This window comes from Polistes dominula, unplaced genomic scaffold (assembly GCF_049000335.1).
Source record: "Polistes dominula isolate Pdom_NZ unplaced genomic scaffold, Pdom_raw_medaka contig_32, whole genome shotgun sequence".
In the NCBI taxonomy this organism is placed as follows: Eukaryota; Metazoa; Arthropoda; class Insecta; order Hymenoptera; family Vespidae; genus Polistes; species Polistes dominula.
Window position 1 is genome coordinate 2,194,153 of NW_028300880.1, and position 22,885 is coordinate 2,217,037.

Below are 22,885 nucleotides of genomic sequence, written 5' to 3' on the forward strand. Positions count from 1 at the left end.
CGAATCCGAATGACACGTAGAAACGCATGCAATTTAAACCGCGAACTGGCAATTTGATCACACCGACACGAGAAGAGAAACTTTCTCTCCTTAGTGCAATTTCGCGGGGATTTCGCATTTATTCCATTCCGAGTTTCCTGCTGCTGCTGTTGCCGTTACTGTTAACTGTATTTCACGATTGGGAAATAAAAACTTTTCATCCAATCCCATTTATTATTTTGTTTAAAAAATCAAACGAAGAAAAACAAATATTTGACATAACAGTAGTGTTTTGGAATACTTAATTGTCAAATGAATTTAGTATCCTATCAAACTTACCAATTCTTTTGTAATCAGTCCGTGAATAAAATACGAACAAAAATAACAACCCTTACAGAACGGAAGGGAGAAAATTAGCGAAATAAACCCATCCCAATTTCTTTCCCTTTACTTTTCGGACCAATTCTTATATGAGTACTTACGTGTGTATTTGTTATATTTGTGTTAGTATTAGTGGACTAAGAAAAGAAAGAGACGGAATGTTCAGGTCGAAGAATTTCTCAGTGCCTGGAGCAGTGACAAGCTCGGATCATAATTTTCGTACTTTACTGCCGGGCAGTAAAACTGGGATGAGTATGGGTAGGCGTTGCCCGCAAACATTGTGTTTGACCGTTTTCTACGTAACATTATCGTTCTTTTTTCTCCTTTCTTTCTCCTTCTTTCACGTTCCGAAAAACGTTTACTATATTTAGCATCAGGATTAGGCATAGATAGAGTCACCCTATATATTTTATTACACCCTAATATTTTTTTTTTCATAATATGTTCGGGGAGACTTTAAATAAACCTCAAACACAGTTAATTTTATTATTCAATTATTGCTTTTATTATAAAAATAGATTCCCAAGAACCTACTGAACCTAACCAACTGAACAGAAATCAAAAAAAGTTTGAATTACTAAAAAAAAGCAGTAACCCAAATAGGATTAATTGAAATATAATACTGAACAATAAAATAGGACAATATATTTTAGAATAATTTTTTGAAGTCAGAATTATGATCATTATTATTGAATCTAACTGATATAAATTATTTGAAAGTTGTAACACTATTCTTCACTATAACCTGACTTCATTTAATTCTGTTCCGTTCATTCAGGTGGTAGGTTGACTAACATAAAAGTGACTTTTCTCTCCCCCTCATAGATCGGACGCGTTAGAAAAGTCAGTCTAGAACGAGTTGGGATGTTAAAGTAGAACAAACGTGGGGGGAGAAAATGGAAAACGGTCGTCTATAATTGTAGGGGAGGAACATAAGAGAAGATGAGTGACACTTTGAAACTACCCTTCCCGTAATGCTATATATGCCAATTACACCTAGAGATCCTTTAGATTATCAACTAATTATCTTAATTAAGATTTTCCTATTTAAATAATACAATTTCAAAGCTACAAATTGTCAAATAATATAAAAATAAATTTGTACTTTTGATTAATTTTACCAAAAAAAAATAAAAAAATCCTTTTACAAAAAAAAAAAAGAAAGAAAAAAAAAGAAAAACCCTCTTCCTTTTAACACAATGTTCTTTCTCTTCCATCCTCCTAAACACGCAGGATATATTACGAATGCAAAAGGCGAACACCTGGAGTTCTCCAAGCGTCCTGACGGCCTGTTGATAAAGGGAACTCGGAATTCACACGGTTTCCACCCGTGGGTGGGTGGAAAGAAGAGTTTCTGCTAGTTCTTCTTACTTCTTCCAAGTTATTCGTAAGAACAAGAACAAGTAGAAGAAGTAGAATAAGAAGAAGAAAGGTGCATTGGTAGCTAGGAACAAAAGAGAAGAATAAAAAAAAGGAGGTGGTTGGTGGAAGTAGACAAGGGGGTTAGAAGGGTAAGGGGTTTAGGAGAGTCATGAATAGCGTGGGTGGGGAAAAAAGAGAAAGAATGATAGAATGAAATAAAGAAATAAAGAAAGAAAGAAAGAGAAAGAGAAAGAGAAAAAAGAAAAGGACGTCAGCTGGCTATGTTCTCGCGTGACGACGCTCAGCACCGTCGAGGCTGCTCGACACCGACGCTTGCTTTTCCCCTCTACCTCGTGCACACACCATAAGACCCGCCTTGTATCTCTATCCTTCATTACTATTCTATGTGTCGTACTCGGTTGTGTGTTAGGGACTCCCTTTCTCAAACTACTACTACTACTATACTTTTATACTAGTTCCACAGATACATTTACAACGACAATCAACGACGAAAACGAAACGAGCGTGCTATGCTCGAGGTTATGGCGTTCCCTTTTTTCCAAAAAATGTAGGGTGGATTGTACGCTTGCTTGCTTGCTTGTTCGCTAGCTTGTTCGGTTCTTCCCTTGCGTGTTCAAACTGTTCTCTTTCTTTTCCTACTAGCTAGCTAGCTTGCTAGGTTGCTAGCTTGCTAGCCTGCAGCGTTCGATGTCAACTCGTTGCCATGCATCTGCCTAGGCTGCCTAAGGCTGTCACGCTATTGGTCAATGCTAGACAAGTAACTAATGTGATAGACAGATACCAATCGAATCGGAATGAGATAAATTACATTGGGTGTTACAAACCGTGATCGATCTTTCATTTTGTAAATCTGAATCCTTACATTTTTTCAAAGTTCTTAAACATAATTTCATTGTCATCATAGTTAATGTTAATTAATACTGGTGTATGAGTTTGAAATACTTTGATGTACCTACAAATATTCAGGTGTTTGAATTTATGAATATTTGATAGTTGGACAACAACGAGAATGACATTTGCAAAGATTTAAAGCCACCATCTGAGTTCCTATTCGCTATCCTTTGTCTCGAACGCAGAAGCCTATTTCAGATACATTTTATCGATCGCTGTTCTCTCAGAGAACTCGAGTACTACTTCTTTTTCTTTCTATTCTACTATCACCATCTTTGTCTTTCAAAAGTTCGTGTTGCAAGAGACAAGGGAAAGAAGACAAAGATCAAGAGAGTCTTGAAAAAGGAGGAGGAGGAAGAAGAGGATGAGGGAGGTGAGGGTGAATCGGAGAAGAGGAAAAAAAAGGTTTTGTTCCTAACCAGAATCGACACGAATTTAAAAACCCAACAGGCAACATAATTGATCCCCCTCGTTCTTATTCTCTATTTCATTCTAGTCTATGCCCAGAAGGGATTTTGAAGATTTCGAGAAACCTTCATTCTTGGTTTTCGAACCCTTCTATCTCAAATTTATTACTCGAGTCAATAAAAAAAATAAAATTACTTTTATATTTTATAATTTAACTTTAAAGACAAACTTTTTATTAAAATCCTATTAGAAATCCTTAAATTTTGTGAATGGGATTGTAAGCAAGGTGCATTCGAAAATTTGGGGTATGGAGGAGGAGGAACACAAAGAAAAGATTAGTCTTTCGAAACGGAAACGTAAACGACAACAACGACGACGACGATGATGATGATGATGATGATGATGATGATGATGATGAGAAATAGAAAGGAAGAGAATGGGTCTCGAAATAATTAACGGGATATATCGGGAAGGTCGAACCGGAAGGTCGTGGTCAGGAAGCGGCTTAAGTAGTCTTGTGATCTTTTACTAAGGGAAGTCACGGGTCAGTCAGCGGCGTTATGTATGCTTAGCCTTGTTTTTGCCAGCTAATTTTTACCAAGAGCAATTAGTTCCCTCCGCTCATTAGTTACTGTCCAATCAATCAAATAACATGACGAAAGGTACCTAAATTTATCTTTTTTTCCCCCCTTTTTTCTTCATTTTTTTTCTTATCAATCTCATGACTCGAGATTAATTAATATACACGGGAAGTAATAAAAATTATTTGAGTAACGAAATCTCTTTGAGGATTCAACTAATTATCTTGATTTGTTGGTTGTTTTCCTTGAAGATCGTTTTTTTTTTTTTTTTTGGTATTGATGGAGAACCAAGATCGAAACTGGCAACACTGTAGTTTAAAGTAAGCGAGCTAGCAAGCAAGCATCACTGCATCCATCTTCCTCAGCTCTCTCTTTGGTTGACCCTTTCTACAGGAGTTTAAAACGAAACCCAAGTAACCTGGCGGGTGCTCGCAGTATCCCGCAGGTTCATTAGTCAAGATACTAAACGCCGTTCGCTCTTACTGCTAAGTAAGCTGTAAAGCCTTGGCTATCGTGACGACCGAAAAGTCAGGTCCTTCGTGACGGCACACTTGATCGACCGTTGCAGCGTGATATTGCAAAATTTTCTCTTGCACGCTTCTCTTACCCATAGTCAAGAGAAAGAGAGAGAAATAGAATGGATGATCTTCTTCTCGCATGGTCGTGACGTTATCCCATGATAGCCCATTTAAAAGTCTATTAATTATACGGTAACGATGTGCTATCCTCCCCCAACCCCCCTCCAATAAAAAAACCAAACAAAATAAGGAAAAACAAAAAAGACACTTCGAAGAGATCAAATAATCTCGTAGAAACAATTTCTCTATCAATCCTTCAAGTAGACCAATAAAAAAAAACCTACTAAGAAGTACAAATCCACGAACGTGAAAGAGACACGTAGTATTACCAACATTAGAGATATAGGTTGGTGGTATTGCTATCCCAGAGAATTACGAATTGAATCGAATGGTCGTTGAAGCTGTCACATGTCACTTGGTGGTAAATCAGGCTAATACCTTATTTGAAAATCTCACGAAGGTTGTGGAGTCTCACTCGATCTCGACGAAACTGGTAGCTGCTGTTGGGAAAAGTGGAACGAGGACTTTATATGGTATTCACCTAAGGACAAAAGTTGAACCCTCGAGGGGGAGTGTGGTGGTGGTGGTGATGCGAATGGTGACGCGATTTTACCTTCGTGCAAGTACCGACGACACTTTGAAGCTCTGACGATGAAGTTTCTGACGATGAAGCTCTGACGCTAAAGCTGACGCGATGTTGGTCCCGGTGGTCGGTTGAAACGTCGTACTCGTACATGATGTATATGGTGCGCGGGAATGGGGGCGGGGCGGAGACAGATGGGCGTGCGGAGGATCCCTTTGAGGCTGCCGCGTGCGGCGCCAGTGCCTCCGCTAGCCCTGCAACCTCTTCTTCTTCTTCTTCTTCTTCTTCTTCTTCCTCTTCTTCTTCTTCTTCTACTTCTTCTTCCTTCCCTCTCTTGTTGGACCTCTTTCAAGAGCCCTCGACCGTGCCCGAAGGAACTCCCTTCCTAACCAACTCTTTTCCTCCCAAACCTCCGACATCTTACTATCTTTTTTTTTTCTTTTCTTTTCTTTTCTTTTACTCTCCTAAAGAAATCTTCTATTATTTCCTAGAAATCGTTTCGACTTTAATTCTAATCCCATTCTATACGATCAACCCAAAACTATTCTAATTCTTTTACTAAACTGTTTGTACTTAAATAGGTTAAAAAGTACTGAACGAGTAGCTATCCTAATACAAATTATTATTTTCAATTCTAATGATCATTAATAGTTAACTGAATAGTTGATACATTTATTATATGAACAAATCCCAAATATTTAACATTTAATCATTTATTATTAATGAAAACATAAACCATTTCATTTTGTTATTCCTATGATCAACCCAATCACTTATCTCCATTCTCGAGGTTGCCCATCTTGGTTGAAGGAAAGCGTAAATCATTGACAGTTCGAAGGACATAGGCCGTTTCGACAAAAGGCTTTAAGAAGAACCAAGAAAAAAGAATAAGAAGAAAAATAAAGAAAAATAAAAAGAATATGAAGAAGAAGAAGAAGAAGAAGAAGAAGAAGGTGAAGGAGGAGAATAAGAAGGAGGAGGAAGAGAAGAAGGAGGTGGAGATTCGCGATGTATAAGCGCGCAGACTCGGCACGAGAGGAAGATACTAAACGCTCGAGGCTACCCGGTCGTTAGTGTTTTACCAAGAACAGACGAAGAGGTGCTGCTGTTGCTGCTGCTTGCTGTTCCTTGCTTGCTTGCTGGCTTGCTTGCTTGCTTGCTTGCTTGCTCGGTTATATAGAAGTTAGGAATTTCCCGCGAGGCTCGCGTGTCCTGGATTTCAGGATAGGTCGGACCTGGTCGTGCATCCTCGGGCATCCTCCTCTTTCCTCCTTCTTCTACTTCTATTCCTCTTTCTTTCTATCTTTCATTCTTTCTTAAAAATAAAAGAAACCCAAGGAACTATAAAAAAAAAAAACAAGAACACTTCTCCCAAGGGGGTTGACTAGCTCTCTTCTTCAGCTAGGATCCACCAGCCAAGAGGATATCACGCGATCACCCTAAGGCAGTTTAAAGATTTGCACGGAAACATCATTGCTGAAGAGAGAATACTCTCTCATCTCATCTCATCTCATCTCATCTCTTTTATTTTATTTTCTCTTCTATCTTCGAACGATTAGAATAAAGTTCTCCGAATCAAAAGTACTATTACTAGTACTACTACTACTATTCTAAGATTTCTAAAACCTAAAACAAAATAAATTATGAGAATGTTCTAAATTTGTATTGGTTAGAAAATATTTTACATTTTGTTATTTTTTAATGATTTGTAATAGTTTGTTTAGGTTTATCATTAAATTATATGGAAAACAAAACTGTCCTAATCCTAAGGAAATCATTCTTTGCAATCAGTTGCTATAGAATCTTATGTTTTATTAATCATAACCTTAAAATGTGATTACTGTACGAAACCAAAATTGGAGAATGTCGGTGAATGATAGAATATTTGAGTATTTATTTTTACACATTTATATTTCTGACATATACCAAATTACCACGTGAATCCTGGCATTTACCAATTTCATTCATTCACGGTGCTATAAATTTAATATTAAATAGCATGACTCCAAATCACTGGTTCGTCAACTATTTTAACACATTAGCAAACACTAAACATTTCACTACACTTTAAACATAGACAATTTAATGAATCAATTGATCATTACTCTGAAGTGCATAATAATTACAAAAAATTGAAGTTCATAAATAATAATTCATTCTAAAAACATAATACTATACTCATATTCAGGTTCGGGAACGTGTTAAGAATGGTATAATCGATGTAGTAAGAAGATAAAACAACTTAGAAATGAATGAAGATCTGATCTGTTTAAAAGTCAATAATAAAAGTGTAAATATTTGATTTAAAAAAAAAAGAAAAAAAAATAGGTGGTATCTTATTACTTATCACTCTTATTTTTTTGAAGAAGTTTTTTAGGAAGTTTCTTGATGAATGAAAGAAAGAGAAAAAGAGTGAGAAAGAAATAGATAGAATGAAAGAAAGATTGAAGGGCCACACGGACGACTAACAACTCCTTGGTCCCATGCCTCACACGGAGTAGAAAAGAAAGAAGTAGTCAAATAGAAAGAGAAAGATAAAGGTTAGAAAAGAATGAAGCATAGTGTTCTCTCTGTTTAACATGGGGGCGGCCGACCTTTGTAGTTCGTTCTAGCCTCGTTTGTGAAACAAGTCGGCTACAGGTACACGAGACAAAGACCCCGTGGCTGACTTAGCGTTAGGTATTTAAGGACTCGCTTATAATTGCTTCCGAGGTTTCCTTTTTCTTCTTCTTCTTCTTCTTCTTCTTCTTCTTTCATTCTTCCTTACTCATTTTTTTGTTCGTTTCTTTCTCACTATCTTTCTCTATTTACCGATATTTCGTGTTCATTTTCACCTTCGTTCCGCTTGTTCGTCAAAGATGAATAGTCCCGTCAACGTTCAACCATTTATGTATATACCCTAAATTATTAACAATCATACTTATTTATTATTATAATTTTTATTCTATCATTTACAATATTTACTGTTCAATTATTATTTTATTTTTATCTGTTTTTCTTATTCTATATTTTAATGTGTATTAAAATAATCACGTTAATTATTATTAAATATATTTTCATTGATTAATATCATTATTTTATGATTTTAGGAATAATATCATAAAATAATAACATTTTTATTACGAGTTTATACAAATGTATTTGTTAACGATTTATTAATTATGAAAAATATTGAATTTCATTGCCACCCCCTCTCACCAAACTTGTCAGTTTAAGATCCTCAATCCCCAGTTTTCACGGTTTCACTTTACCCTTTACAAAATATCTTAAGACCTTTTTCCAGTTTCACTTGGCGCCACTAGGCGCCAATGTTTCACGCCTCCATGTAGTCCCTTTATACCCGTCCCTTTTTCTTTCCCAAAGCCATCGTTATAGACCTTGACTCGTTATAATGCTTACAACTAATAATCCCTAATTTTCTTGTGAGAAGTCAAAAGTCTTTTGTGTTCCATTATATTACTTTTCTTTCTTTTTCTTTTATATTCTTTTCTTTTTTCAAAACCCTAAAATAGAACTAACAATTGTTGCATAATATACAAATATATTAGAAATAATAATTATTAAAGTTGAAAAATTACGAAATATTAATTGAAAATAAATATTATCAGTTGCATTGTTTAATATACAAAGATTGTATTTTTTATTGCCCACTTTTGTAATATTTAAACAGTTTCTATCATCATTCTCTTTCTCTTTCTTGCAATAGTGTATATATATATCTATATCTTTCTCTTTCACTTCAGCATGCTGCAAGTCATTCCGGAATAATTTATAACCCCAAAAAGGATCGCCTAAACGGGCCGTCTAACTCGACTAAATGCCGCGCTAATTTCATTTAACGCCTGGTCTTTCGTTCCTCGTTCTTTTTCTCACCACAGGGATGACCGGGATCAAGGGGAGGATAGAGGGGGTGTTGTTTATCGAGTCGGTCACATTTAAGGGTATTCGCCCTTTTTTTTCTCTCTTTTCTTTTCTATATAATCTCCTATTAAATACCACGTTGTTTAATTTAGCACGGTTTTTAACGTTTCTAATCTTAATCACGTTTTTTTCCCTAATCAAGGATAGATTCGTATTGTATATTTGTTTAGTTTTAGTTTTTCTTTTTCGGTTTTTTTTTTAAAGGAATACGAAAAAAGGTAAAGAAGAAAGGGAAGAAAAAGGTAAAAGGTTGAACCTCAGAATAGGGGCCCGTTCCCCCACTACTGCTACTACCCCAATAGTGTTCCTTTTCGGCACGGCTATGAAAACGTAATTCGATGGCCTCGTTAATGTCCACTTTTATCGATTTGGGTCCTGCGTAAATTCACTGAAACGATATGTTTTCACTAAATAAGTTTATATCTGGGAAACGTGCCAGTTGACGCCTTGTTACCATCCGATCAAAAATTACGATACGAGTTTAGTTTCTTTTTTTTAAATGAGAAGTCCCATTTGGGGAGTTCGTTTTTTTAAATTATTCGTTCTGGGACTACTGAAACTATTCAAGGATTTGTATTTTACTTCTTATTGGTCGTAACCAATTCATTTTCGAATTATAACCTCATTTCTGTCGACTGTTAAACACCCCAAATTGATAACCCAATGAAATTTAATTATATTATCAAATATTTTACGTATACTTTAGGAAAAAGATACAAAACCTCAAAAAATTCAATCCTCAAGTTATTTTCTAAGTTACACCTAAGTTATACTTTCATTAACATTAAAAATTAAACGTGGTATTAGCATAATCATCAATAAACATTATTTTATTTAAATTATTGATCCTTTCCTATCAAAAAAGTAACACAAATTGATTTAAATCATTTAACTATGTAGAATTAATTAATCGTGAATAAAATTAAGATGGAAAGGCATTAAACTTATTAACATAACCTAAACAATACTTTCCTAAATTATTAAAAGAAACCAATCAAAATTTAAAATCAATTTCTTTAAGTTTTCCTTTCCATAAGATTTCAACTTCAATCACTGTTCTAAAAATGACCGACGTAAAATTCAAAAGAAATATTCCATTGATGTTGTCAAATAGAAAATTACAAATCTCATAGACACCGGACGAAATCCTATTAAAAAACTAAAACTAAAAAAAAAAGAAGATTCTCTCATCCTTGTCACTGAACCATGTCTAATGACATCAAAACTAGACAACCCTGAAAAAGAATAAGATATATACCTGCTGCTTCTGCTTCTGCTACCACCAACATAACCTAAAAAATAATTGTACGTTCCAGAAAGTCTCGAAGAAAGAATCATACATATACATATGCACATACACACACAACAAACACATATATATTCCGAGAGATCAGCATCCATCCATTCATGTTTTACATGGGACGATCAATCGCAACCAGTTGCATCGTTTTGGCTGTCGTTCCATAATGGCGGACATGAAATCAAAAGGAACGAAGAAACTTAAGAAGTTAGGGAAGAAGTAAGAAGAACAAGAAATAAAAAGTAAGAAGAAGAAGAAGAAGGAGAAGTGGATACGCGGATGACGGTAGCAACGTATCTCCCCTTCCCCACTCCACCTCATCTTAAACCCCCTCTTCCTCACCTTTACCTGAGAGAGAAAACTATATTCGGTTTTGCGAGAAGTTAAAGCAGGACGTTTGTTAGTTTCCTTGTTTTTTCTTTTATTCTTTCTCTCTCTTTCTGTCTGACTGTCTTTTTGTTTTTTTTTTTTTTATTCTTCAGTATGTTTTATTTTTTTTTTTTTTGCTCTTCCTCGTCTCGTCATCAAGTTTCTGCTGCACCTTCTTTCCAACAGGGCGTCGCACTGACTCGTCGTCATTACACGGCATGACAAGGCGCCTCTTGCTCTCTCTTCTCCCCTTAATCCCCCCCTTCCATCACCTCTACCCCCCTACTCACGGATTTCTTGCTACTTTTTCTGCTCCTCTTCCTAATTCTTTTTATTCCTGTTTATTTCTCTCTCTCTCTCTCTCTCTCTGTTTCTCACTCAGTCTTTATCTATCTATCTCTTTTTCTTTTTTTTTTTCTTTGAGTATCTTCTGGCATCTCTTCACACGCTCCCGAATGCTTTTCACCTTTATCTCATTCTTCGTTGATGCTCCTGAAACGTAAGATTATTTATATGAATTGAAATTGGTTTTTTTTAATTTACAACTCGTAAGGGTTTGTTCTTACTTTAATTGGGATTTAATTTAATTTGAATATGGTAATATTTGTTGTAGTTTTAATTTGTCATGAATATTCATGATAATATCTTAATGAAATGATTAAATACATTGTTCATGACGTTGTCTAGTCAAATGCAACCCCTGAAATACTTTCCTTCCTTCTTCTCCCCTTTTGCGTTTATCTTGGGGATTCCTAAAACAACACAAAAACGTATTTCGGAATCTGTTCTATTATATTGAACCATTTATTTGGAAATTAGTCTAATATTCATTTGTAGTTAACTGCAATTAACCGTGTACAAATAAACTTAGGTTAATTTTAAAATAAATGGGGGATTTATGTTCAGTTGGTACAACAAAGTTGCTAAACAAAATTTCTGATAACTGATTTAACAATGTACAAATTTTGTATTCAATCAAACACATGGTACACGTTACAATGCTAAAAATAATTAATTTTCTTAAAAATGTCCTCACTTTTGTTTCCTTTTTTCTTCCATGATCCAACAGAAAAAAAACAAAACAAATCAAATCGAAATGAAAAGCACAAGCCCGTTAAGAATGCAATTCGTTTGTTTTTGTTTTTTTTTTTTCATTTAAAACAACAAGATCAACCGAAGTATAATTAAAAATAAAATAAAAAGAAAGATAAGAGACGTGCATGCATGCATTTCTGTGTGTATGTGTGTGTGTGCTCTCGATGTTCGCTTTATGTTCCCTCGTCAAGTTCGTTTTGTCCTCGACACGGAGAGCACCGGTTGTTCCGGTAGATCGAAAGAAGTCGAAACGCAGGTCCCGCAGGTTTTACGAGGTCCTACGTTCTCTCGTGCATTCGCCTAATTGATCCGTGCTTTTGGCCCTCTTACTCTCTGCCTACCTGCAGGGATGAGAAGGCGGCACACGAAGAACAGCCGAGTCGTACCGGACTCCGAAAGGGACGTAAGGTATCCGAGTGGAAGGTAAAGTCTCGCCTTTGAACATCTTACCAGGAACTACCTACGTCTTCTCTTTCTTTTCTTTTCTTTTCTTTTGTTTTATACTTTTTTATTTCTTTCTCCCTTTCTCTCTCACCCCATATTCCTCTATGTCCCTTTTTCCATTTCTTTTTTTTCCTCGATCCTTTCTCTATACGTTAAATTTTACCCTTATTCGGAAAAAGAAACAAATTCTTTTTGATTCTCATTTATTTCCAATTTTTATTTTTAATATTTAATATTTATTGCAACTTTATATTTAAGCACATTGTTAGTTACAGTTAACTTAAACTTCAATTACAATTAATCCAACTTTAACGTTTACCAATTTTATTCGTTAGAAAAACAAACTAACCTTACTTTTTTTAGAATATATATATATATAAATATTACCATATAACAATATTATAAACATAAATATAACAATATTTATAAACATCGTTAGTTACAGTTACTTTAAATTTCAATTACAATTAATCCAACTTTTACCAATTTTATTCCTGAAAAACATAAACTAACCTTACTTTTTAATCCAATTACCAAATTATACCTTTAAAATAAATATCTATCCCTCCCCGTGACATAGTTTTTAATTCATCCCTCATTTAATTCGAAGAATAAAACAAAAAACTTAACTTAAAAATTATGATTTGTATTTGAAAAATATCAAAAAGATGAAACCAAGAAGAAGTTGTATATAAGGTAATAAATAGTTGATTATTCATGATGGCAGGAGTGGAAGCAACAGTAGCAAAAGCGCTGACAGATAGGTGGCACCACTCGAGGCACTACTTCTCGAGTCCTATTGCATGCCACAAATTGGCTCAAATATTTACGCAATTGGCATGATAACCGCATTACGTGATTATGTACGCTCGTTGCTTGCGATCCCAATGTTCACCCTCTCGTCCCAGACTCGGCGTCGCTAGAAATTTCCCTCTCCTCTCACGACCGTTTGTATAAACATCAAATCAGGGTTATTAAACGACTGTACACTACTACACGTACATTGTTCAACTTCCGCTTAAAAGATTGTTCCTGTTCTCATCCTTTTCTTTAGAAAATATATTCATTTTTTAAACAATATTATTTCAAAAACAAAATTATTTCAAAAACAAAATTCTTCTTCTCATATCTGTTCAATTTGTATTTGTTTGTTGATAAAAATTATATAAAATTTGATTGTATAAATAATATTTGTGTAATAATAATACAATAGGATTAAAATGTTTTAATGTATTGAGTGTGTTCAAAGTTAGATGTTGTAATAAGTATATATTATAATATATAGTAGGGTTTTTTTTTTATTTGAAAAAGAACAAAGGTCGAACTCGATCGTCGAATTACGTGAGAGACGCCTCGTTTACTTCTAAAGAAACGACGAACACGATTAGCTCGTTATCCAAGAAAATTTGTATACGCGCGTATATCTCTACCAAGAAATACAATGAAGAAAAAATAAAAATAACAATAATAAAATAGACAGAGATAGAAAGAAGGGAAAATAACAAAATTTAAATTCCATATTACACATAACGTCCCTTCGATTTGACTCGCTAGGATCCATAATGTGTTTTACATACAACATATATATGTATATATATAGATGCCCGCATACGTCTACCGGAAAGTTGCGAAAAATTGGCAGACTATACGGAGGATTAATTTCGTTGACTACTTCTTTTATTTTCTTAGGTATTCTTAAGAAAATTGCCATCGCGCCATCACCATTGCCGGATCTCGCAATTTTACCGACAATCTTTTTATTTTTTTTTATTATTTTTTTTTTTTTACTTTTTTATTCCTCATCTTCTTCTTCTTCTTCTTCTTCCTATTTCTTCTCTTCTTTCTAAACTCGCATTACAAATTACCGCAAACGTTTGTCTTTATTTTTCACGGTAAATATTTCCCTATCTTACTTAACTATTTTATTATTATAAAATATATACAGAAAATTAATATAAATTTGTTCTTTTTATTTTAACACCTTCCTTTCCACGTATATCGAAATTGATACACGTAACAATGAAACTTCATTAATTTATTATTATTAACAATATTATTTATTATGTTTTTAATTATGTAATCATCATTATGCAATCTTTCTCTTTCTCTTTTTAAGATACACACATATGGGATTGAGTTACAAAACTTTTTTATTAAAGATCAAAAACTTCAGTAATTACAGTAAACGTTTAACTTCATTTCTTCTTCCCTTTAACACGTATTTCGATTTACGACTAATGTTAGTTAGTATATATATATATATATTTATCCCCAAGTATATTTCTTTTCTAAAAACCACATACACATATATACACACATATATATCAAGAAAACACGCCTTGCGTATATGTACAATGGTAAAAGAAACATTGTTTTTTTATCAATCGTCAAAAACTTGCCTTAATTATCGATTTACTTCACCTAAACGTTTCACTTCGATATCCAAGTTTTTTTCAATAGTACGATTAATTACTTTCCTAGGATTTACGTCCAACTACTATTTCTAAGAAAAATTCTAAAGAACGATTAGTGTAGATATTTATTTACCTAACTTGGTCAAAAAGAATTTTCGAGTGAAATGAATAAAACATCATGAACGAATAAGTTTAATTAAACAAATACAATAAATTGTACAAATGTAATAAATTGTTTATTAATAAACAAAATAAAATGTCCATGTTTGAAAACAATTAATTCACAAAAAAGAACAGAAATTAAACGATATATATTTGATTCATAATTTTCATCAAATTCTTTGTCAAAAATATAATTGAAATCGAACTTTCAATTCAACCCTTTTAACACATATAAACCAATAAACATTATCGTACAAACCAACTAATTCATTAAATTACCAATGAAACCATTAAAACTCATTGAAATTAACTCATCAAATTAACAATCCGAGAAATTTACACGAGCCACCTAACCCCCACCACTAATCCGATATTTCGTGATTTCTAACCTATAACTAGCCTAAAAAAATTGCAACAAAAAATATTTATATTTAAAAAAAAAAAGGTTAGGGATAAGAAACAATAAAAAAAGAAGAAAAAATGTACTCTTATTATTATAAATATTATTATATGTATATGTGTTATATAATCCACTTATGTTAGTGGTTTCTAACCTATGTCTACGGTAAATATTATCCAACAAACAAATATATATTTGAAAAAAGATGGTGAGGGTAAGAAACAAGAGGTAAATTTACTCATATTATTATATATATATTTTATATAATGCACTTAATGATTCCTAACCTATACCTCGTGTAAAAATTATCGAACAAAAACATATATACATATTAAAAATGAGATAAAGGGTGTTAGAAAGAAGAAACAGAATAAGAAGAAAGAATTTCCTCTTATTCGAAAACTACAGTTACCTCTGACCGTCGATCTAACACCGATCCGTTACGCAAGAGACTCCGTGGAAATGCTCGTGCCTGCTGTGTTTCCTCCTCCTCCAATTCCTTCAGCAATACCTCCTATACCTCCCTATACCTCTTTCTATCACAGTAAAACCTCCTTCTCCTCCTCCTCCTCCTTCTCCTCTTCGAGGGGCAGCATGGAACGCGCGTTACGTGCGGTTTCCGTAAATTGCTACGTGCGAGTCCGAACCCCTGCTCGGATTCTCCGGAGTTCAGAGAAAAATAAAAAGAATAAGATAAAGAAAGATAGGAAAAAAGGGGGAGGGTCGGGGGTGTGCTGGTGGAAAGGAAGAAGCAGTGGCAAGGGGCAGGGGGCAAGGGAAAGACTAAAGAAGAAGAAGAAGAAGAAGAAGGGACTTAAAGAATGGTGAAGCAACATAGGGCTAGAGTAGGTAAAGAGGGGAGGGGCAGAAAGGGGAGGAATGAAGTAAAAGAAGAGGGCCGATCAGGCAACAGCCGCATCTCCTCTTTTCTTAAATGAATATAAAGTGAGATAGAAAATACCGATCTCGCGTGTCGCTGAGTTACGCGGAAACGCGGTCCCATACTCGGTCGTCCATGGTGTGTACTACTCTCCAACACGAACAGGGGAAAGTCAGCTATGAAAAATCATGTCTTATAGTGTTATGGGCTATGATATGGCTAACATAAGTTGTACACGGAAACCTCAGGCTGCTTTCGAGAGAAAACGTGATACCTTCGTGTTCTTCGTCTTTATCCTTTTTCTTTTTTTCTTTTTAACCAACAAGTGTGAATTATCTACGTTTGGATGGAAAAGTATTAATGAAAAAAATAAGAATAGGAAGAAGAAGAAGAAAATGATGATGATGATGATGATTATGATGATAAGGATGATGATGATGATGATGATGATGATGTGGCAAATAGGATTTCTTTAAAAACTTAGGATTCCTAATGTTTTCGTCAATTTCTTTACACACATTTCCTCGAACGTGATTCTCCTAAAGTTTAGTATTCAAATTCTTTTAGGTTTATAATTGGAAGATAGTCAGGGATCATTGTTTTGTATGATTATTTGGAAAGTTTGTTGTAAAGGTAATTCTTGTAACGTTTAGGATTTGACATTTTTTGTTTTGTTTTTAAGTTACTGTGGGTTAAATTATACGGTATTTTATGGTTAGATCAACGAGGTACATGATCGTGTTCTTCTAATTGGATTTTATATTTCGATAAATGAATATGAAACGAGTGAAAGCTTGTCAAGAAATTATTTCTCTCTCTCTCTCTCTCTCTTAGTATTTTAATATTATAAATCGTAAAGGAAAAATTATTTCTAATATTCGATTTAATAAAATATATTGAAAGGATTGAAATGATTATATTTGGTTTAATAAATAAATTATTAACGATTAAGGGGTATGTACTACGAAAAGAAACGATTTGTTTTAATGTAAAATCACTATAATAAAAAAAAGTCAATTCTTTCGTAGTTATTTTTATCATATAATGAATAAAAATTATACACCATCAATCAAGTTAAACACAAAGTATTATTTTAAACACAAGTATTATTTTAATTACGACTATTTATTGTTTTAGAGGGTTGTCGATGATTGGGATCATTTACAAGTGTTGTCATCTATCCAAGAAGTCTTCAAGTTGTATCCTAAGCCGAAACAGTCAACACCATCTATTGGAATTCTTTCCAAATATTCGAACAACTTCTACCAACAGTAAATTCGAAATTCTTTATATTTTATTCGAATCAATAACTCGATTGGTAAAACAGTTCTTACGTTCTATCGATAAAATAGAATTCACAAATGTTTTATGATGAATCGAAGCGAAGATTAGTTTTTAACTCGATCGGTAAAAACGAACATTTTTTAATGAAGTTTCGATGTATCCACCTACGATTTATGAATCATTTTTTTAAAAGAACGACTGATTATTTGAGAATAAAATTAATACGATATTAACAAATAAAATTGAATTAAAAAATAAATATATTAATTTCAATATTTTGTTAACATTAAAATCAAATATTTTTAATGATAATATTCCTAAATATTAAAAATCTAACCAAATATATTAATTAATGTATTCTATTTTCACTATTTAAATCTGCAAATTACCAACAAAATAAAATATTATTATAACAAAGATGTTTTAAGAATCTTTGTATGAAGAATATTGTATAAATATTTCAAACAAAAGATCGCGTGACCGAACACAACCCTTCCATTGTATTTTTCATTTTATTTTACCCTTCTCCTTTCTCTCCCACTCCTGTTTCTTATTTAAACCGTTTCTTTTCTGTTCTCTTGTTCACCAAACGATTATTATTATCAGAATTACAACAAATTACGAGGAATTATAGTTGGTAACTCGTATACATCTTCGTTGCACCTGCATCATCATCACCGTCATCGTCGTCATACATACACAATGCAAATAAGAAGCTACATTGAGTTTGACACTTTGACAGTTCGAATTGATGTAAAATTAGAGAGAAAGGAAGATACGTGTCGTTCAATTTTATAGTTGACTAAAGACATATTTCGTGAAATGAAATGTTATTTTTACATAATTTGTTAAAAACCGGAAAGGCCAAACATTGTTGAGTAAATGCAGTTAAATACATAAACATTCATTTTTATTTAATTATGAAATTATATAATTGAAATATGTGTTAATTGAAATGAAGTAGTAATAATTATGATTTTAATTTAATCAAATCTTATAATTGATACAACATAATTAAAATAATTAAATGAAGCTTACAACATTTCTAAAATTATTACCACAATTATTATATAGTGGTGAAATTATATTGTTAATAAAATATATTAATAATTATATAAGAATTGTTTATAATTTAAATAATATTGAATACATAAATGCGTGTATTGTTTAATATTTTCCAAGCACCAATTTTAATTTAAAAAAATATTATCAAATAGTTTTACCTTATTTCATTCTTTATGAATAAAAATATATATATATATATTTTTTTGTATTTTTTAATTGTTTTTAATCAGAAACTTCTTCGCCGGTTCTTTTCTTCCTCGTCCAAATTTCATTCGACATACTATTTTGATCATTAAAAAAATATTTTTAAAAAATACTGAACGTATTTAAATTATTCTAAACTATTTAATAGTCTGTAACAATTAATAATAATTAATAGTAATTAAAAACTTACTCCTCCGAAGGATCTTTCGAATATCCTGCTAAAGTTCGCCACAATTCCCTAGGTCCTTCGATAGCAAGTGGAAAATTTTGCCAAGAATATGATTCTAAAAGTTTCAATTAAACAAAATGAAATCAACAATCGTTGTATTTAAATAAAACAATGAACTTACGATCCATCAGGGAATAATCCAAACGTCTTTTAAGTGGTTTCGCAAAGTGTTCAGAATTTTCATGCGATTGCCAAGACTGCGATGATTTCAAAACAAAAGTTTAAACAATAAAATAACAATTAATAATAAAAAAAGATTTAAAAAAGAAAAATGAGACTTGATTACACATACTTTCGAATTATCGTAGTATTTTTCTGAATTAGGATTATTGTTAGTGGATTTTGAATAAAAATCTTCAAACTTTTCACTTCTTCCAACTCGTGGAATATTTTTAGCAATTTTTAAAAAAAATGCTGGAACTTCGTCAGCTTTCACAGAACATTGTACGAGAAATAATATCAAAATTGATCCAAGAAAAGCTAAAAAATAAAATCAAACGATTTCATGCAAGTTCAATTTAATGTAAAAAAAAAAAAAAGAAAAAATAATAACTCATAAAATTGAATATTAATTTTACCATTGTAAAATAATTTCCTTGGCCAATCGCGTGATCGAGTAACAAACATCATAGTTTGATAATTAAAATTATCTCTGTATTGTTAAGTACAAAATTATTATAAATTATTAACTGCCTATTTTTATATCAAACGATTTTTCTTTAAAACGTACCTGTACTTTGTTTGAACTTCAGAAATAAACTGTAACGAGTGAGTTCTGAAATTCTGTGTATTTATACTCGATTAAGATCGAATTAAATATTTCAATCATGCATCAGTTGTTAATCGATTTTACCCTCATAGTGTTTGATCAAATTGAAAAACTTTAGTCATTGCAATTATTGAAATCGAATTTTTCTACAAAATGTGAATGATTCTACAAAAATAAAAATGTATCTAATTTATTTTATTATTTTATGATTGTTAGAATATTTTTAGTATGATTATAAAACATGCAAGGTATTATAATTTAAATATTTAAAGGAAGGAAGGAATAAAATGTTAAATATGTGTAACATATTTTTATTTAAAATGTGTACTAAATAATTATCAAATTATTAAACAAATTATAAATGATCGAATAATCAAATATAATTTATTTAGATAATAAAAATACATGAGTTGATCAAAAAATTGTGAGGGTTATTAACAAAATTATAAAATGTTAAATATGTGTAACATATTTTTATTCAAAATGTGTACTAAATAATTATCAAATTATTAAACAAAATATATAAATGATCGAATAAAAGTTCTACATTTTACGTATTTAATTTAAATAAATAATTTAGATGATGAATCAATGATTGAATATAAAATAACAGTCAATACTTTTTCAATCAAAACAAGTATCCTAAAATCGATAACCCTCATCATGTTAGTTGAACGATACGTGCTGTCAATTTCAAATGACACTATTTGTATAATTTAATGTTCCCAACACCATTAGAATTGAAATGAACTTACATTTAATTAACTTATAATAGCAATAATATTAGAATGAAAGGTTAGTTAAGTTAATGTGTTAGTAGATGATTACATTTTTTAAGATTTTTACATAAAGAAGATCATAGTGATTATAAGCAAGTTATAGTTGGTTATTAATTATTACTGTTTATCTCGATAACCAGGCGTTGCAAGCTTCGCTGGCAATTTCGCACATTGCTGAAAGTGCACGGTTGGCAACTTCGGCATCTGCAATCATTCAAATACAATTTTTGTTAAAATTTTATACATGTAAATATATCTTTATCTCTTAGTAACAATACAAGAAACTAAGATCAGCAATATTTTAAACAATTTATAACAATTTTATCGTGAAATGTTTCAACATAAGTAGGTATAGTTCAATATTAATTTGCTCGAATGTGTATATCGTTGAAGTTTACAACCCTTATGTGAGTTATAGTATAATTTTTAATATTATTTCTTAATAAGTATTGAAACATCGTTGGTTTTTTAAATTTTACTTGTATTGAAATTTAAAACATCAAAGATTATTACGAAATTAAAGTAAATCATTCGTAATAATCATTTACAAATGTTTGATTAAAAGTTTTTATGATTTTTTAATTACCAGATTCGGAGTTGGATCGTTTGCCAAAGATGCTACCATTGAAGGGTGGTTTTTTGTATCCAGCTTCAACAGTAAGCCCAAAAATGGCAACAACGAAGAAGATGGCGAGAATGAGACGAATGGCAATCATTTTGAGTATTGTGGGTTTTTTGAGGTTAACCTGCAACAAATAATTTCGCAAATGAGTGACAAATCAAACATTAATTTACACATTTTTATAAAGAATAAATATTTTAATGAACCACAAATCAAGATAAAAGAAAACAAACCTTATTTTATGAAAAATAATAAAAATCTAAAGAAATAATTAGACGATTAACACTAAATACTTATTTGTATGAATAAAATATTAATAAACTTTCTTACTCGTTCAAAGAAGCTGTTGATACTTCAACGAAAGTCAAAGACTTAATGTTGGAAATCTAGAAAATCTCGGTGTTTATATACTCTTGAGAATACGATTGAAGATAAATGTTTCTATCAAATCCAGATATGAACCATTATATGCAAAGAAACCTAATCAATGAGTTTTTCTTAAATTGAAACGTGTATCGATTCATATATATATATAAATGTAAATATTCCGAATAACTAATGGCAATGTTGTATGGGGTATATTTTAAAAGATTATGGTTATTTCGTTTTAAGTATATAGAAATGAAAATATTAAGATTCAAATCATTGCAACTGACGTTTCGATAAATGAGTTTTCGACTTTCGTAGAAAATATTTCATTTTATAAATACATGGTTTATATACTCCGTTAGAAATATTTCTAAATATTTTATAACTTTATAATTATTATATATGTATATAAAAATGTTTAAATAAATACCTGAAGATGATGGTTCTTGTTGCTTAGAGAAAGCTCTGAGAAACTGAACTGATGCTTTCTTCCAAGAAATCTTGGCTTATATAGGAATCTGAAAAATACCACTGGGAAACGAATAATAGTGTGCCAAAATTGCATTACAAGTTATCAGAAACGTAATATAATTTCGATTGTTCTCTAAGATTGATTTTTACCTCGTGGGAAATAATAAAACCCTTTTCTTAGCGTTTATAAGAATTCTAATAATAATATATCTTATTATTTATAGTTTTATCATAAAATAAAAAATAATACGAATATGTTTTATTTGTTACAATAATATTTAAACATATTCTAGTATAAAGAAGTGGTCACATTGTACACATTTCGATTTGAAAAGTTTTGGAATATCAAATCAAATTTCTTTATGTAAATATAAATTTAAACAGATGTTATTATTATTTTAATTATTTTTAAATAAATATTTAAAATTTGAACTTTTTATAGATGTTCATAAATGTCAATAATCAAATATTTTGTAAATTCTTGAAAACCTGATAAAGAAACAAGAATATTTATACATCATACGAGTTAAGTTATTTGCAATAGATAAGAGAAAGTTTCTACTACATCTTCCATTGATAATTAGGAAACAATTGATAAGGTATATTTCATTTTCACTTGACTATACAAACCCTACTATTATTTGGTGAGTTTACAGTCGATAAGATAGAACTCTGTTAATAGTCACGAATAATGATCGATAAAACAGAATTTTTCTGCTGATAGTCACAACTGCTAATTGGTAAAGTAGAATTCTTCTATTATCAATTTTGTTTAATGATCAATAAAATATAATTGTACCATCATTGAACCTTTTTTACTCGTATAATAAAACAATGTTGACCATTTACTCGATCGATAAGTTTGCGTTTCATTGCGATTTGCTCAATCGATAAAAAAATATTTTACTATAGTCTGAAATACTTTAAACTCATTTTTTGACGAGTCTTCATGATCGATAAACTATTACAAAAATTATTGTTAATTATTCCAAATGAATTGATTACTGTAAATTTATTGATAAAGATGTTTTTACTTGTTTCATTTTTTATAAGTTTTAAAATACTGTTGGCTTGTTGAAATGAAAACTTCTTTAGAATGGGAGTGATCTGAAAAGTAAATAAACGAAAACGGAGCTATGTAATGAAGCTATGAAACGGCTGCCTTACTAAATAATGAGAGAAAAAGAGACAAACATAGGATTTAGACTGCGAGGGAATGAGACGGAATATAGCTATAAAGTTTTTCCTATTCTCGGTCTCCTCTTTATGCTATGCTTCGTAGTTATAGCACCTGGTTGTATATGTGTGTGTTTGTGTGCGACTG

General features: G+C 31.6%; 2 protein-coding genes and 2 long non-coding RNA genes across 7 annotated transcripts; all 4 read right to left on the bottom strand.

Annotated features, from left to right (window-relative positions):
* Positions 1-9,632: 9,632 nt before the first annotated feature.
* On the bottom strand, positions 9,633-10,605 carry LOC149033559 (uncharacterized). 2 transcript variants are annotated; one of them, XR_016177662.1, is made up of 3 exons: positions 10,354-10,605; positions 10,064-10,158; positions 9,633-9,997 (listed from the first exon to the last, which is right to left on the bottom strand). It is a non-coding gene; the product is annotated as an uncharacterized LOC149033559 (long non-coding RNA). The 2 variants fall into 2 exon arrangements; XR_016177664.1 differs by having other exon boundaries at positions 10,348-10,605.
* Positions 10,606-10,667: 62 nt separating this feature from the next.
* LOC149033560 (uncharacterized) lies at positions 10,668-15,379 on the bottom strand. 2 transcript variants are annotated; one of them, XR_016177783.1, is made up of 3 exons: positions 15,302-15,379; positions 10,941-11,126; positions 10,668-10,866 (listed from the first exon to the last, which is right to left on the bottom strand). It is a non-coding gene; the product is annotated as an uncharacterized LOC149033560 (long non-coding RNA). The 2 variants fall into 2 exon arrangements; XR_016177782.1 differs by lacking the exon at positions 15,302-15,379 and adding an exon at positions 11,811-12,132.
* Positions 15,380-18,340: 2,961 nt separating this feature from the next.
* Eth (ecdysis triggering hormone) lies at positions 18,341-19,344 on the bottom strand. Its single transcript, XM_015321526.2, has 5 exons — positions 19,130-19,344; positions 18,844-19,031; positions 18,673-18,748; positions 18,513-18,606; positions 18,341-18,398 (listed from the first exon to the last, which is right to left on the bottom strand). The coding sequence occupies exons 1-5, from the start codon at positions 19,179-19,181 to the stop codon at positions 18,341-18,343; spliced, it is 468 nt and encodes a 155-aa protein (XP_015177012.1). The 5' UTR covers positions 19,182-19,344.
* Positions 19,345-19,778: 434 nt separating this feature from the next.
* SIFa (neuropeptide SIFamide) lies at positions 19,779-21,672 on the bottom strand. 2 transcript variants are annotated; one of them, XM_089176711.1, is made up of 3 exons: positions 21,521-21,672; positions 20,686-20,845; positions 19,779-20,303 (listed from the first exon to the last, which is right to left on the bottom strand). In XM_089176711.1, the coding sequence occupies exons 1-3, from the start codon at positions 21,653-21,655 to the stop codon at positions 20,224-20,226; spliced, it is 375 nt and encodes a 124-aa protein (XP_089032837.1). In that variant the 5' UTR covers positions 21,656-21,672; the 3' UTR covers positions 19,779-20,223. The 2 variants fall into 2 exon arrangements, with proteins under 2 accessions (XP_089032837.1, XP_089032843.1); XM_089176717.1 differs by lacking the exon at positions 21,521-21,672 and adding an exon at positions 21,052-21,195.
* Between the last annotated feature and the right edge of the window lie 1,213 nt (positions 21,673-22,885).